This window comes from Serinus canaria, chromosome 6 (assembly GCF_022539315.1).
Source record: "Serinus canaria isolate serCan28SL12 chromosome 6, serCan2020, whole genome shotgun sequence".
NCBI classification, from domain to species: Eukaryota; Metazoa; Chordata; class Aves; order Passeriformes; family Fringillidae; genus Serinus; species Serinus canaria.
Genome location: NC_066320.1, coordinates 17,001,807 through 17,019,436, shown reverse-complemented (window position 1 = coordinate 17,019,436; position 17,630 = coordinate 17,001,807). Strand labels below are relative to the sequence as shown.

General features: G+C 43.8%; 1 protein-coding gene across 1 annotated transcript; it reads left to right on the top strand.

Moving 5' to 3' along the window:
• Positions 1 to 1,047: 1,047 nt before the first annotated feature.
• On the top strand, positions 1,048 to 13,915 carry ANXA8L1 (annexin A8 like 1). The gene is made up of 13 exons (XM_009087339.4): positions 1,048 to 1,211; positions 1,323 to 1,369; positions 4,627 to 4,717; positions 4,980 to 5,074; positions 6,155 to 6,268; positions 7,011 to 7,101; positions 7,692 to 7,771; positions 8,376 to 8,435; positions 8,935 to 9,028; positions 10,787 to 10,882; positions 11,121 to 11,179; positions 12,024 to 12,146; positions 13,538 to 13,915. The coding sequence occupies exons 1-13, from the start codon at positions 1,115 to 1,117 to the stop codon at positions 13,592 to 13,594; spliced, it is 1,104 nt and encodes a 367-aa protein (XP_009085587.1). The 5' UTR covers positions 1,048 to 1,114; the 3' UTR covers positions 13,595 to 13,915.
• Positions 13,916 to 17,630: the final 3,715 nt, after the last annotated feature.

Genomic DNA, 17,630 nt, shown 5'->3' with positions numbered 1-17,630 from the left:
GGAGGCAAGGGCAGCTGGCCCAGCTCATTCTCTTGGGAATAGCCAGGGCAACTTCCCAGGCCTTCAGGGGCCTTTCTGAGTTAAGTGGAATAGCAGTATGTGGGAGGGAAATAAGAGAGACCCATAGTTTGGTGTTTACCTGGCATCCCACGTGGGCCTGTGAATGTGGAGGGCACACAGCTCCTATACAGCAAGTGTTCAGATACAGCTGGTGGGAATGTTTCCAGCAGGGCAGCTTTCCACTGCAAATAAATAAATCAATTCTGGCATGGGGAGATTCTGACAAAAGTCTAGACAGGAAAATATCGCTACAACCATAAGGTATTTCAGATGATTTCACAGAAACATTTCACCAAATTAAAGTATGAGAAGCTGTTCAACTCAGTTCTTTTTGTTTTGAAAAAAGAGAAGTTTTGCACTCAGCTCCTAAACCTTAGCATGTCACAGCAGCTACTGCAAGCCCTATAACACTTAGCTGGGGTAGTCATTACTCAAACTTGTAAGCCTTAGATGTGTTGGTCCCACGTTACCCTAGAGAACGTTTGTGACTCATGCTGTGGAAGTCTAGGTATGGGATTTGGGGACCTCCAAAGTCTCTGTACAGTCTGATGCTTTATGGAGCTCAACTGTAAGGTATAGGACATGGATGATGTGGAGTTTGGCTGGGTGTGTGGTTAGTTTGGTTTGGAAATTTTTTGGTTGGTTGGTGTCAAGTATTTTTTAAATAAGTTCTTGAAGGGAGGTAAAGGAAGGTATGTTATGTTTCTAGAGTCCTGTTTGGCAGTGTTCCAGATTAGCAGAGGTAGAAAGAGTTGGTAATAGTGAATGGCTTATTCAGTTATAGCTGAATTCATCTAGTCTCTTTCATGCTGAGAAATTTCCTGGTTGTAATTTGTACATTGTATCTGTGCCAGAGGCCAAAATGTTAGCAGGGAAGGGCGTGTATTGGGAGAAGCAGTGGAAAAATTACAGTGAGTCAACAAGGTTGAATTTAGGTCTCCTCACAAGGGAAGCCTCGTTTATTAAGCAACTTGAACTCCCCCTGTGAGATCATATGTGAAAAACAGGTTGAGCCATGTGGGAGGGTGTTGCCCTGTGGAATTTGTAGATAAGGATGCTTTATACCTGCGTGTGCGAGAGGCCAGTTACATTCTGCGGCTTCCAGAGGGAACAAGCCTCCAGAGGAGTACAGTTATTCCATTTTGCTTCTGGTAAGTTTGTTGAAAAGACCTTTTGTTTCTTCCTCTCCTCCCTATGCTGCCCTTCAAATCTCAGATCCCCAAACTTTGAGGTGTGATATGTGTGGTTTTCTTCACCAACAGAGCCAAGTAACACTACTGAGACCACAATGGCATGGTGGAAGGCCTGGGTAAGTAGAGGGTATACTGACACTCTGGGGTTTTTTGGCACTGTAATAAGGTAACTTGTAGGTTGTATCAGGCATTGTGTGGGAATGAACAGTTTTCTTTAAAAATCAGCATGACCTTTTTACTGTTTTTCTGGCTGTAAAATAGCATTCAGCACTTCAAAAGCATTGATGGAGGAGGGTGTTGCTATGACTGCTGGTTATAGGAGGAAGAGCAGATCCTGTCTGAATCCTTAGCTGAGAGGGGTGCAGGGGTTGTTTGTATCCCTGTGTTCATGGGGAGATGGTACCCTGCAATAGCAAAGTTACACAGCTGAAGTGTTGTGGGCTCCTAGTCTGCTCCCTTGTCCTGTGGCAGTGAGTTCAGGGCACAGGCCTGTCCCCATTTTTGGTCCTCTGTTGTGCTGGCAGGCTGTGGTCACAGTGAAAGATAATGGTCAAGCCACAATGTCTATCTTTCGTGGGTTTTTAATATTGCAACAATAATGTGAACAGCCTGTCTCTTTGCCAGGAGCCAGAAATGCTGTGTATGTTCTCTTGTAAATGCTTGTGGCTTTGAGAGGAATGTGGCAGGATGGGGACAAGCTCATGGGGTGTGCTGAGGCAGCACCTGGGGTCTGGCTCAGACCAGGCAGCAGGTAGCCCTAGTGATGTGCCAGCTCCCCCATCAGCCTCTGTGGGAGGCCAGGTTTGCTCCCCGGTCTCAAAATATTTTTTTTCCCAGAAAGTTTCAAATTGTAATCTTCCCTCTGAGTCTACTTCGTTCTCCCTGTTTCCTTTGGAAGTTTGGTATAATAAAATAGATGTTTATCTTGAGCTTGGAGTAGCTCTCATTTCGTTTTTTTCCTTTTGGATGATCTCTTCTCTTCTACCTCCAAGATGGAAATAATTTGTAAATTAGAATGAGAAAATAAAGAGATAAGCTTTTAAACTCCAGTGATCCAGTACCAGTTGGTATTGTATGGGGTGGAGGCATGAGAAGAAAATGAGAGGTCCAAAGAAGGATGGAGAAAAAATCTGGTTTTCTAAACCCTTCATTAAAAAATACAGTTCAAAAGCAAAAGCAGTGAAAAAATGTGAAACTTTCTTAGAAAATATTGATTGAAAAAAAATGCAAACAGTAACCCAACCTGTCCCCAGATTCCAGCTTTAAAAAAAAAGCCTATCGTTTAGGTTTGAAAATATTTTGGTAGTAAACTTTTATTCCTTCTTCCTTTCATTTATAGGTAAAGCTTTTCACAGCATCAGCTGTCAGGTACACTGCTTCTGCTGCTTTCATGCCAATTATTTATATTTACATGAGCACAAACACCTTGAGTAGTTTCACTTAGGGAGTTGTAGGATTAATTCAGCTGGGAAACAAGACTACAGTGAACAGGGATTCTCTGAAAAGCTGGTGCAATTGTACTTGTGCTGCAACAGCTATGTGCACAGAGAATGAGGTGCAGGAGTGAGTCACAAATGTGCTACTCGAGCCAGAAAGGGCCGTAACTGTTTCTCGGAATTCGTACCAAAAACGATCATTGTTTGATTTGTTCCACTGCCTCCAAAAGCTCAGCTTTGTATTCCCTCTTTCTCTGAGTCACCAGGCATGGGTCCAGAATGTTTGGGGGTTTCTTCATAGGGCCCTTGCATGCATCTGGAGAGGACTGGCCATTCTTTTCAAAGCAGACTCAGAGGGATGAGTCTGACCCGCTGTCCAGGGAAGCTGTGGTGGTACTGGCCATCTTGGCAGAGGGCTAGAAAAGGAGTACTTGAAATGGTCCTCCTAGCTCAGCCAATGACAAACTCTTGGAGGTGGGAATGCCACCTGCTCTGTCACTGCTTTTCCCTGCAGTGACAGCTTCTCCTCAGCCTTATACTCGCTGCTCAATGACCATTTGGATTCAAAGCTGCATCTCTTGTGAAGTGTCTTGTTGACACCATTTGCTTCACAGCTGCTCTTTCTGCTGGGAGCAAGGTGTGGTGGTGCAGGAGTGTCTCTGTGCTGGCTGTAAAGCAAACTTTTCCAAGTCTCGCTGATTGCTGAACATGCTGCTTCTCTCAATACTCCTCATTGTCACTGCTCCATGCAAATGTGCCAGCTGTATCCAATGTTTCTCTTTCACATGGGAAGAGCAGAGGGGATGTGCATCATAGCAGGAGGCTGATGGGCAGCACTGGGTGGTCCATGTTGTGTAAGTCAGGTGGGACAACCCTAATGCTTCCTTCTGATCTGTAATCTCTGACCTTTATCTCATTGTGAAGCCATCCCCATTAAAATATTTATCAGGTCATACTGATACCATTAGTTTAATATTAACCCTACCTCTAAAGGCAAATTTATGAGAATATAGTAGTTTCCAACTTAAATATCCTTGCTTCTGAGAAGGAGAAAATTGTGTTTGTTATTGTAATAAACTGATGATGACTCTTCATGCCTACCCACACACATACTCCCCCTATTGACAGGACCAGCTTGTGATAAATGTGACAATATATTCAAGCCAGTTCCTTGACTACCAGCTTTGTTAAATTTTGCCTGGGTTCTGGTTGATGGCCCTGCTACCTTGTGGTGACTAAAATAAGTCTCAGTGTGTCTTTTATGCCCTGTGACTGATACTGTCAGTACCTCAGGGGTTTGTTAGGAGGATTCTTGTGTAGTTGTATCTGATTCTTGGTAGAGGAAAGAACATCAAACCTGCACTCCTCCAGATGGATCTCTTCCTTCAAAGTAGTATTTTGCCCCAAACCCTTCCAGTGGAGATGCTCCCTTCTTGAAACCATCTGTGCAGAAGTGCAGCAGCAGCTGCTGAAAAAAATAGTCTGTGAGAACAAGACGACTTCAGAAATTCACAAAGTTGTCTAAAAACTACTCTGCACCAACGCACTGAGAAATGCAGTATGGTGCAATAGCATCCATGCTATGAAGGACTAGAATTAAGGGGTGAATAGGAGAGTCCAGTCTATTACAGTCTGTGCTTTTTCTGCCACTCTGCCTGACCTCACAACACTAGCACACTGTCAGCCATGCTTTGCACTTCATGTTCCTGCCAGCAAAGGCTGGTACAGGCAGGTGGGAACAGGAAAATTACATTCTCTTTGGAGAGAAACTTTTGTTCCCTTTTTGCTCTGCTGAGAAACTCCTGCCCAGTCTCTCCTATTTTCTGTGACTTTACCCTGTGGAGGCAATAAATATCATTAATGTACTTTTTAAGTACTTTTTCTCCAGCTGATGAAAAGCAGTGGTGGAAAGTCGTGTATTTTTCTTCTTCTTTCAGAGTGAAGCAGAGGGCAGGCCCGTGGTAGGTGCTTTAAATTTTAATGCTGCACCTGATGCTCAGACTCTGTACAAGGCCATGAAAGGGCTGGGTGAGTTGACTCCAACCACATATGTAAATTCTATGTTCTTATAATTGCTAAGTTGAAATCTATTCCTTAGGAAATTTGCATCCAGAGATATCACCTCTTTTTACTGTGAAAAACTAATATTAAAGTTTCCTCAGTGTGTACTTAAACTTCTACACAAAGGCAATGAACCAGACAAGGTTGTCTGAATATTCAGATTGGGATTTTGGACCTGTCTCAGCCTATTTTGTGCACTGTATTTATGATTTATTGTTGCTTTCCACAGGGACTGATGAACAAGCTATAATTGATGTCCTAACCAAGAGGAGCAATCTGCAGCGTCAAGAGATTGCCAAATCCTTCAAAGCACAGTTTGGAAAGGTTCTTCCAAAACAATGCCAAATTCAATCACTGGTTTACTGCATGCAGGATGTAGTAAATGGGCGTACACTTCTTTCTGAAAGCATGATGCAAACTATATGCAGATCTTCTGCAAATAAGTAGACTAACATCTATTTATAAGGCCTGTGATGAATGTGTAAAATTAATGTTTGACCAGGAAAAAAAGTTTTTCTCCTAAAGATTCAATTTTTTAAAAATGCATTTTGACCAGAAATACTTTTTAAAAATCAGTCTTAATTTGAAGTGAAGCTTCTTATTGATTTGAAGCTGCAACAAAAATTGATACCCGTCTAAGTGACATGTTGAGTAAAATATTGGTTTGTTTCAAGGCCTTTTTAAATGTCAAAAAAGTTCCATTTCAATACTTATTTAATTACACTTGTTTGGAAATTCCATGGTTATTGACAACTATGTTTTCCTTTGTCTCTCTTTGGTTTTTCTTGACAAAACCTTACTTTTATTGGGAAAATCTTTTCACCAGCAGACTCTATACCTTCAGCCTTACTGTGAGCCTTCCTGGAAAGGGGACTGCCATGCAAAAGCCTAAGAAAGGGAAGCAAATATGGGGGTGGTGGGAATGGAATAGAACAGAGTGCTTGCATCCCACTAAAACAGAGAGAGTCATTGTCTAAGAAAACCTGCACTACAATCAAAGGGAAATTTGAAGTGTATCTTCAAGCAGACTGCAGTTCTGATTCTGCAAATGTTCTGGGTGTAAGTTTATATGCAGGCTTTGGGAATCTCTCTGAAGCTACACCTTTGCTCAGTGCAAGGCCTTCAGCTCCCTGGTTCTGCTCAGTGAGTTGAGCAGGGTGGAGGAAGATTTGCTGCAGGATTGAGAAAGCCCCAATATCAAGAAAACAGGGAATGTGTAAGAATCTAGACAAAACCCATTTTGGAGTTAGGTGCCTTTTTCAGTCTCAGGACCTTTTTTAATGAACTATCAACAATGCTGTCATTCGGCTTCATTACTTGGGCCATGGGGATGGAAGCAGCATGTGCAGCAAAATGATCCTGTGAGTCTGTTTATGTAACCATGTAATGATGCACATTTGACAGGATCTGATTGAAAGCCTGAAGTCTGAATTGAGTGGCAACTTTGAGAGGCTCATTGTAGCTCTCATGTACACCCCATTCAAGTATGATGCCAAGGAGTTGTATGATGCCATGAAGGTAAGCTAATTGCATGCTGATATTTGAGTAGTAGCACAAATACACTGCTAATTTCCTGCACTTGTGCAAGTGTTAATAACTGGAATGTTACATGGTTAAGTTTGTTATTAGCAGTAGCCTTTGAGAAATACTTAATTGCACTATTAATATTCTGGGGGAAAATGCTGCTTAAATATTTATGGCTGTAAGAAAGTTTCTGTACATATGTGACTCATAGAGACTGGGAAGGGAACAACAAAACTGAATTCACACCCAAACCTGCTGCCCTGATGCCCCAGCTGAGCCATGAAACCTTGAAGGAATCAAGGAGTGGTGATGCAAGAGCCAGGCTGGGGTCGGCTGGGATCCTACCTATGGATAATGTATCTTTATAAGTTCCAGATGCAGAGTGGTCTGTTAAAATGCTATAAAGATGGACTGACTAGCCAAGCACTGGTCTCCCTGCATTCCTTCAATGCTGTTTATTGTCAAAGATCTGACTCCAGAAAAGCATTGAGGACATGCAGGGTTACACAAAATCATCCTTTATTAATTAGGCACCTCAGTAAAAGAAACAGTGTCCACCCAAAATGTGCTTTGTGTCTCCAGATTTCATCACGATGGTTTCTTACAGCTCAGCACACATCCTGACTTTGCTGCCATCCAGCTCCTCCCTTCACCATACTTCTCTAGCAGTAAATCACCTCCATGACTAGATGCCTGTCTCCACCTTTATTTCTCCACTGTGTTTTCTCTATTATAGGGTGTGGGAACAAGGGAAAGTGTTATCATAGAGATCTTGGCATCTCGGACAAAAGCACAGATCAAGGAGATAATCAAGGCTTACAAAGAAGGTAAGTGCCTGGGGCTCAGATTTCTGTGGTCAGAGCTCAACAGGAAGGCATTACCAGCTAGCACTGTCAGCAAGAAAATGGCTTTTCTAAAAGCATTTAACTCTTAAAGCAATAAACTCTGTTTTCAGCTGGCAAACAGAACATGGCTATGCTGAGAGAATTTGAAAATCCCTTTCTAGGTCTTCATCCAAAAGGTCAACAAATTACAAATTTGCTTCAGTTTGGGTACAGAGTATTGTCAGAACATAGACAAAACTATAGCTGTGCACTTGGCTTTTCTCCACATAAAATAGATAGGAATTTATCAAATACATATTTGTAAATATCTTGTTCATCCCTTCAGCTATACCTCTAAAATTAGCTCTGGCCTTATTGCTGGGACATCAGGGGAACTAGTGACTCAGCTGGATGCAATTGCTGAACTGGGCATCACAGAGGGTGTGAGCTGCTCTAAGCTCTGTTTTTTTCCTTATTGACCCTCTTGCCCAGTGTCAGGCTATTGTGTGGGCTTGGGTTACTGGTAATACCGTGACTGTATAACATAAATGAATAACAAATCCTTCCCTTGTCCTTCTCTTTCCCTTGGGTAGAATACGGTTCTGACCTGGAACAAGACATAAAATCAGAAACGAGTGGCTACTTAGAACAGATTCTGGTTTGCCTTCTTCAGGTAATGCTTGAGAAGAGAAATGAGGGTATAAAGGTCTTCACATTTTTCTCTTCCTTTTTGGAGAAGACATGCAATAGGAGAGCCAGTACAGTCAGGAACAAACTGCAGAGACAACCATGTCACTTGGACTGGATCTGTTTCAGCTGTGATGTGACTGAAGCAGGGAAATCTCTCTTGCTCAGCAGCAGTAAGAGAGCTGGGAACACAGCCAGCTCTCCTGCAGAGACACCTCACTTTCACATCTGTGTAAAGCCACTGTACTCTATAACAGTCTTAAAAAACAGTACCACTCCAATAGGACTCTTCACTTTTCCAGGGTCTGTGCCCTCAGTGCTGAGTGCATTTACCCTACCATATTTTTGGGATTTTCCTGCCTGGTAGCAGAAAAACTGAACAAATTTTTACTCTGCTTCATAGTCATCAGTCAATTTCAGTGCCTTTCAGTGAAGGAGTTAGCACTCGTGCTGTCTGAAATATCACTGCTTGAGTACTCTGCAGAAATAGATAACTGAGAGGATAATTCATCTTTGATCAGAATGAATGCTCTGATCCTTATTTATGGAAGAATCTTCATGGGACATATTTGCTCTTTTTCTGCTCATAGGGTGAGAGGGACAATGCCACCCTCTATGTGGACACAGCCCTGGCTCTTCAGGATGCAGAGGTACCTCAAATACCTGAAATCACTGATATGCCTGTATTCCCACCTTCTTGAACTTCAGAGTGCTTCAGTGATAGCAGAGGGTTGGAGTCACAATAATTTGGGGTGGGGTTATCTTTAAGTAACTTTGGGTTTTCAATTTTGCCTGCATTGCTGAGCTCTGCCATTCCAAAGGGGGGTGATGAGGCCTGGGCTTTGGCTCATCTGCTTTTGATGTGGGTATGGTGAAGCAGAAGAGCAGAGAAAAGGGAGAAAACCTCAAGTGTATTGTTGGCTGTTCCATTTGCTAATAGAGGGGTAGAAAGGATGGAGATAGTGGATGTTCCATTTGTCAAGAAAGAAGAAAGGTTTTCATAACCAGCCCTTCTCGGAGACTCTGGTTCACAGGGTGGTTTGGGTTACTTCAAACCCCTTTACCCCAGCCATGCCTTCAGCCAAACTCTGTTCCTTCAGCAGCTGCACACACAGAACAGCTCACTAATAACTGTGTGCTAAATTACAGGCTCTCTTTGCTGCTGGGGAGAAGATACGGGGCACTGATGAGATACAGTTCATCACCATCTTGTGCAAAAGGAGTGCCACACACCTAATGAAAGGTATGGAGCAGAGCCCACATCACCATCAGTACACCCCCAAGCCTCCAAAATCACAAATCACCCCAGCCAAGAAGAAGAGGCAAGGCTATAGAGGAAGACATGGGTGGTCAGAAATAAGTACCTGAGCCTGTTTTCCAATTCCTGGTCACCCAGTAAGCAAAAGCTGCCAGCAGATTTTGTGAAAGATTGGGAAGATTTAGGTCTGCTGAAAATCCGTTGGCTTTTCCAGGAGCCCCTATACAGTGGTGATAACTGGGTAGCTGTTTTTATAAATTCAAAAAGTGGGTGACTGAGTACTGTCCGAATTAAGTATGTGGTAAACAGACACTTCCCCTTGGATGTGGGTTCCTCTGGGGAAAAAAAAGTCACTTAAAAAATAGCTGGTTATTCGGTGCTGGAGAATCACGGGGTGCAGCCTGCATTTCTGCCCCACGTCCTTTTGAGGGCATCAGAGGCTGCTGGGAGGGAAGACACAATCCTTGCTCCAGCTGAGACCTCAGCTCCCCACTGTCCATGCTGCAGAGACCAAACCTTGTCATCTCAATGTTTTGAGGCATAACGGATTTAGGTATGTTGGCTGAATCTAAGCATATCAAGAACTGTGGAATCAGGTGGACCTAAACTGATAAATTTAGCTGGAGATAAATTAGATATGCCTAAACTTTTTCTAAGCTGAGATCCTCTGCAGCTGTTTCTATGCCATGGACGCCAGCTCCCCCTTGTGTTTCAAATTCAATCTCCCAAGGTCACTTAAAAAATAAACAAAACAAACAAAAATAGGTGGTCTCTAGAGTATTTGTCTGTATCTGTCTTTAAGAATTTAATTTCATCTTGTTGTGATAATGCAACCAGTCTTTTGAACCTACTGTGGCACTAAGCAATTTCTTCTGTGCTACAGTCACCTGTTCCTACTCGTCTTTAAGGTCTGAGTGTAATTGTTGCAGCTTTTTAAATTTGTTTTTAATAGAAAGAGTAGTTTGAGTTGAGAAGTTTGTATCCATCTGTCTATTCTGTATTCCATTTCCCCAAATTGTCTTGAGTGTTGATGATCTTGGGTGCTGAACAAAGTTTCTTAAGATATCTGTTTCATTACATAGCAGTTTTTCTTGTTCGTTAGTCCTAGAAAGCTAGGAGTAAAAACAGGTATCTATGTTTCTGAGCTTTGGAGTACCCAAAATGTATAAGGCAAGCAATGACCCTGTTGCTGAGTGTTTGTTACTGTAGGAACTTAAATATCTTGGAATCTGCATCTGTATTTTGCTCATCTTTTCTCAGTTGTTTTAATTTTAAATTTTGGTTGAAATAATAAGTGTCCCCAAATGGTGTCGTCATGTCAAGTCTATTGGCTGTGAACTGCACAGTCCTGCATTTAAGTCGATTTTATCTTGGCTCCTGAAGCTAATGACATCAACAACCACAAGACCAAAGGTGTGCCTAACTTTGTTGCCTTCTTTATTTCTGTGGTTAAAGACAGTGATGAAGAGTCAGATTTCCACATAAACTTGAGATGTCAGAAATTACCTGAAGTCAGGGAATTAAGAACCATGAATAATTTGGCTTTTTGTAAATGTTAACATCCATCTTTGTGGCTGATTTCTGATGTTGACTAAAGCCTCCTGAAGCTGGTGCAAATGTGGCCATTGCTTTTGCAGGATCTGTGTGCTCATATTGCCACACAAGTAATGCCTGTAGATATTGGACACAAAAGGCCTCGAGGGTTACTTGGTAAAAAAGAAAAGTTCTTTGTGTTCCAAACAGTGTTTGAAGAATACCAGAAACTGGCTGGTAAGAGCATAGAAGACTCTATCAAGAGTGAAACTCGTGGTTCACTTGAGGATGCCATGCTGGCTATTGGTAAGTGGTGACCTTTCCCTTTGCTTTGTCAGAGTCTGCTGCTTTTTCTTCTGCAGTACTTGACTTAGAAGGATCTGCTTTATAAAGATGTGATATGAAATAAGGGGTACCTCTTGGATAAGATAAACTCAGATTCCAGGAGCACGCTGAATTAATAGGAAGCATGAAGGATCTCAGTCCCCTCCTGCCCTGGGCTGGAATTACCATTGATTCTTACTGAGCTTTTTTGTATGCCTAGTGAAATGCACCAGGAACATCCGTTGCTACTTTGCAGAGAGGCTGTACAATGCTTTAAAGGTAAGACTCTTCATTGCAACACACTGGTTTTCATACAGACTTAACTTGTAACCTGGCTTCCACCAATTCAAACTAGAAGAGCCAAGGTTTTGGTGAGATTCAGCAGGTTTAGTGCAATTGCTGCAAGTAATAGGAGAATCCTTTCAAACACCTTGAGTAGAACAGTACCCTTTAAACTCAAGATAACAAGGGAGTCTGGCTTTTCTGGCTTAAGAGTCTGCAGGGAGCCCAGCCCCACTCTCTGGAACACAGACAAAAGAGGCTTTTCTGGGAGGTTGTTTATGGGGAAGACCTGCCTTCCATTTAAACAGACTGGAACACCATATTTTCTTGTTAGGAAGCAATTCTCTCAATGGCAGTATAAAATGAGAGTTTCAATTGGGGACACACAGTGTTTGCAGATTGTGCCCCTGTAATTCTTAACTGGTATGTAAAAGATGTCAGCTCTCTAAATCTTCTGGAAAGCTGAGATAACAGTTTTGTTATCAGTGTGATCTTAATTTTCCTGTGAGTGATTAAACAATATCGTTTGAAGCCAAACACTGCCTGGGTGATTCTGCAGAGGGGCAGTCTGTGTTCAGTGCCAGCTCCCACCTCTGTAGCGTGTTTGCTTTTGCATTTGACACGTGCAAAACTTGTGCACATCTCCATGGTGGGCTTGTGGTGTTGGCCGTGGCCCCTGGGAGGTGTGTGAGGGTGGGCCCTCCAGAAAAAGATGCAGATGTTCCGCAGAAGAGGTGCCAAGTGGTGTTTGAAAGCTGACTGCTCCTGCTCTGGACTAGTTTGCACAGCTTATCCCTTGAACACCCAGTAGCATCACAGACTGGTGTATCTGTTGTTCCAGGGGGCTGGCACCGATGATGGGACTCTGATAAGGGTGCTTGTTTCTCGAAGTGAAGTTGACCTAAATCTTATCAAGCCTGAATTCAAGCGCATTGCAGGAAAGTCTCTCTCCAGTATGATTATGGTAAGCAGAATCTTGATGTGATGTTCTCAGCCATTGCATGTATTTCTAATCCTTTTAACACTGTGGCATGCTTCTATGGTTGTTTGCAGTAGGAATTTAATTTCTGCTATGGTCATGGCTCTCCTTCACTAGGCCTGTTAACAGCCATGTCCTTGAGAGACTCATATGTGAAAGTTGAGTCAGACCATATGCTCTCTGTAAGGACTTGGACAAAGCAAACCCAAGGAGACGCTGCACTAGGATTTTCATGGACCAGTCTCTGTTTCCATGCACTGCATGACTGTTCTAGATGAATCTAAATTAAATTAATCATTCCTGTTATACCTATCTACCTATGGCACTGCTGTGCAATTTTCTCCTCTCTGTCTCTGCCATCCTTAACTACCTCAAGCCAGTGCCATCCATATATGTCAAAATAATGCTGGCATATTTTGTTCCTTTTCCTTTTCCTTTTCCTTTTCCTTTTCCTTTTCCTTTTCCTTTTCCTTTTTTTTTTTCCTTCTTTCCTGTTTGAGGGGTTTTTGCTGCCTTATCCCAGATGAAAGCCTGGTCTACACTGTGATGAGATAGGTTCAGAAGCTGAACCTTGTCAAGGCTTATTGTAGCATTTGAGTTTCAGCTCCAAGTGAATGTGCCTTCCCTGTTAGTGCTGAAATGCTGTTTTTTACCATTTGTCCCCAGGACTTTGGGACATTCCTCTGCCCCTGTGCAAATGGCACAAAAGCCCTGTCCTTAGCAGTCCCTACGGGAAGTCTAGTTCTGTAATGAAGGGCCCTTCTTATAATTGACACTGTCAGTGTCTGTCATGTTGATTAATGATCAGTCTTCAAGGGTCTGTACAGAATATTCATTCCTTCAGAGAAGTGGAACTAGCTTTACACCTGTCACCACAAAACATTCAAAGGGAGGAAGTTTTCTTTACCTAGTGAATATTTTGTGTAGTGCTTCTAGACCAAAATGACCACATTTATGGCCTTTTAAAAAATGCCATGTGTCAGGGCTAACTACGTAACTGCCTTTTCCCTTCCTGTAGGGAAGAGGTGTTACATAAATACCCAGCGATAAAAAATTTGAACACAACAGGTTTTCTTGCTGTCATTTGTGCTGACTTTGTGCTGCTCTGTGGGACAGAACCTTGATCAATTGCTCACCTGCCTTCCAAAGGTAAAAATTGGACTTGATGGATGTTATTTCAGGTGGTAGCTACAAGCCCCATTTCTCCGTTTGCTTTTGATGGCGTGTCAGCTGGCAGCAACTCTGCTGAAGTCTGACTTGCTCTTTCCAAAGTCCTTTTCCTGTGTGGGCACATTCCACAGACTGACATGGTCAGCACTTGGAGCGTGCAGAGGAACTTCCATACTCACCTATTCTTTAATATTTTCTCCTGTCAGGAGGATACCAGTGGCGATTACAAGACAGCCTTGATGAATCTCTGTGGCAGTGACTAACAGACTCTAGGAGGAAGATGTTGAAAAGGATACAGAGAGAAGATTAACAGTGAACGAGCGTCTGAAAATGTACTTGTAGAAAAGCTTTCCATTGATCCAAGTGGGGGTGAAAAGAAGATCAAATTAATGGCTGAGTTACCCAAAGCTCTCTGAAGGATGTGGATGCCCATTACACATTGAATGCCATCCACTTCCCAAGCACAAGGGGGAATGTTAATTTCTTGTTTCCATTTTCTTCTTTGAAGTTTTCCTTCTATTTTAACCCATGGTGAAGGATGGCACTTTGACATGGAATTAAAGGTTCTTTTAAACCCTCTATAACTGTTTCACAAGTCTGAACAACCCTACAAAGCTTGGGCTGCCCTGAAGCAGTGCTGATTTTGCCAGGATCAGCTGGTAGAGCGGGGCTGTTTGATGCTTGAAGAGTGGGTCTGGAAGGAGTCCCTGATATTAATGAGGATTTAGGACACGGGTCAGAACAGAGAACTTAGTGCCAGAGGCAGCAGTTTAGCAGCCTTATCTAGATAACTTCACAGAGAGCTCCCCAAGGAGCAGCAAATGGCAGAGCCAAGTTGGCTGCTGCAAGCATGTGAAAGTTGAAGGCTGTGTGCCTAATTTTCTGCTTGCTTGTCTGTTGGGGAAGACCAGCAGGTCCCCACATCAATGTCAGACCATGGGGGGATTAAAACTGGCCTGTTTCTGCTTCCAGTGTCACAGCAACCTCTCAGCAGTCAGTGGACTCCCTCCAAAATTGCCTCCAACCCCCTTGACTGCACCACCAGAGGCCTGAGTGAAGCCCCAGATGTGGACAGAGATACAGAGAGAGCACTCTGAGAAGTTTGGGTCTGCCTTGACCACTGGTTCTCCACACTTAAAGCAATCCTTTACATGTGTAGTTACAAAAAGGCTTTCAGTAAATGTGTTCAGTAAAGGAGTTTTTCTGATCAAGTGGGTGAACTTTTTGGCTGAGGGGTGCTCCCTTCCTCTCAGTCCTGAGATTAGCAGGAGTCAGTGCCATGAGAGTGGCAAGTTCAAAAAGTCTTAGTAAGTCCAGGACACAGACAAGGGTCCTGGGGTCAGGGTATCAGCACACCTCAAGTGAACATGAAGAAGAGGAGGTTTCAGCCCCCTCCCCTTTAAGTGCTTGTCTTTTCAGTGATATCCCAGTTTCTCGCCTGGTCTCTGGTTGAGCATCAGGGTGGGGGATTCTTCTCCCTGTTTTTGAGGGACACGGGCCAGCTGTGGGCACCAAAGGAAGGAGACTCGCCTGTCCCTTCTGCTGCTCCCACTTGGATTTTCACAGTCACTTGTTCTAATTGACACCGACGATCGGGCTTCCCTGTTTCGTTTCGTTTTGGGGTTTTTTTTGAGTCTGTTCAGGCCAGCGAGTGCCTGCGGGGGCTGGGCCGTGGGGAAAGCCGGGCCTACACTCCCCTCTGCTGGGGACCGGCCGGCGGCACCGGGCACCGGGGCAGCCCAGACACCCCGGGCACGGCCTCGGCGGGAGCCAGAGGAGCGGTGGGATTTCCCCCTTGGCCCTGTGCTCTGTCCCAGCCCCGCAGAGGCTGACACGCAGGGCTGTTCCCTGTCCCTTGGCAGCTCCGGGGCTCTGAGCTCGCAGCCCTCGGCAGGGCTACGGGCTCTACAGCCAGGCACTCCTCCGGCCAGAGCCGTGTGAGGAGGTTTTACTGGAAGGATGACCCATTCTGGTGTGTTAGGGGTGTTGTTTTGGAAAGCCCAAATGGGAATCGGTGTCTGTCTGAGCAGGAAACAGGTGTGATTTACGCTGCTGCACCCACAACACCTCTGTTTCCTGGAGCTGGACAGGCAGCAAGTGAAAAGCAATCCCAGCTTTGAGGGAACTAAAGTCTGACTAGAAAAGCCTAATGAAAGCTCACCTCTTCAAGTGTATTTTAGTTCAGAGTTGTGTGATGATTTCACTGAAACGTTTGTGTTTATATTGCCCAAGAGCTCCCGTTGTTGTTATTGTTATCACGCTACTCAGGTCAGAGGTTGGCTTTTCTTGTTGGCCTGTGCTTAGCACAGTGGGTGTGGATTAGAGCTGTTTCACTGTGATTGTGATCCCAATTTATTAATAACAGCCTGGGAGATGTAAAGCGAGTTGCCAGAATGCTCACAGGAGATCAGTAGTAAAGCTGGAAAGAGGAACAACCAGGGGAAGCTGATTCTATCACTGTAATTGCTGGGAAACAAAACAATTGTAAAACATCAATGAAGATTTAATTACATATTGATTGCTGCTAAAATGTTCCCTGGGTGAACAGGTGCTTTAATAAATCAGGATCAATTCCTAAGCTGTTCCAACCAGTCTTTTCTAAGTGCAAATATTGACTTAGGGCCTTTCTATTCATTCACAGTTTTATTAACATGATTTTATTGCACAAAAACCAAGATAAAAGCTTGGCAAGGAAAAAGTAACAGGGGCAATGTGAAAAATGCTCAGGACTGGTGCAGGCTTTCTGCTGCCTGTTTTCAGCCTTTTTCTTCCTCCTGTGCTCCAAAAAGACCCATGTGCAGGGAGTCTCCAGGGACAGCAGTAATGCCACCTTGCTGTGCTCCAGGGGTGTCTGCCCCGTGTCCTCAGACACAGCACACACAGCAGGAACTGTGCTGCAGCCTCAGGGGGTGTTGGTACATAGCTCAGCTCACACCCAGGTGTACCTAGGGATAGCTGTCTCCAACTGTTAGCTCTGTTCCTGAGACCTGAAAAACTAACACAGGATGCTAACACACATACTTCACATTTAACCCCTGAGAGTTTCTGTTCCAGAGAAAGCTGACCTCATTTAGTCTTGCTTAATTCTCCCAGAAACCCAGAGCAGATGTGACCTGAAACCCAGGAGACCAGCCCTGCTTCTTAAGAGGTGTGTCATCACTGGGACTTCTAGAGGGAAGAAGAAAAGATTGGATTGGCTTCACTTCTATTTCTATTTTGCAACACTTTGGAGTAATTTTTGGATAAAATATGTTTAAGTAGTCAAACTGAGGTTAAAAAAACATTGTTCCTGTCAGGAAGTGGAAGAAGAGAATAGCAGATATCTTAGTCAGGCAAAATGGGAGATCTCTTTACCATCTCCTCATGTTGAGGGAAGTGTTTCAAGGGCAGGAAATAATCAAAGATGTTCAGTCTTCCTTTTCCCCTGCGGTTTGCTCAGCAGCACACAGAGAGAGCCCTGGCTGCTGGAGCTCTTGGGAGGGGCTGGGGTGGGTAGGCTCAAGGGCAGAGCACCCTCACTGCTGGGCAGATGGGAGCCCTCCTGAATGGAAACTCCTGATTATTTTTTATTATTAAATTAATAAAATAATGGTAAATTAGTGTTGATGAATTAATGTAGAATGCAGTTTTTAAATACTGCTTGCCGCAGATATCCAGATGGGATAATGAAGTCTCCTAGTGTCATAGCTCATTGGCTGGCTATCTTGAAGCAGCATGGTTTTTGGCAAGGTGGCCATCTGATCTTAAAATATACGCTTTCCTCAGGGATTACTGTGTGGAATCTCCTTTGCTGGGAAGATAGCAGCAAACTGTAAGATGCTAAGATGGGAGTATGCCAAAGACCTGTCAGTCTTTCCTTCAACTTCTGCCCTGAACCCAAATGCCTGAGCTGACTCCAAAGACTCTTCGCTTCTTTAATGTCTGGGGTCAATAACTGTAGAACATCCCCATGCCTGGGATGCTGCAGCACCAAGAGATGTTTTGTTTGACACAGTGCAGCAAGCTCTTCTCCTCAGACCACATGCAAACAGGGTCATCCCAATTCCCCATTTCTCCCCTCACTGCAAACATTACTGGCCTTGCAAGTATTTAGTGTTCAGTCTTCTGGTGTCATACATTTGAACCCAAAGAACTCATCCCTGACATCCCAAGAAATTGCCGGTACTTTTTGTTGTTCACTAAAAGCCTTTGTGTTAGGCTGCAGAAAAGAATTAATAATTTGGGGTTTGCATCTGACTGTCCTTTGAGAAGACAGAAGGAGCCAATCCCGAGGACGTGGGCTCCTGTCTGTTTGGAAGG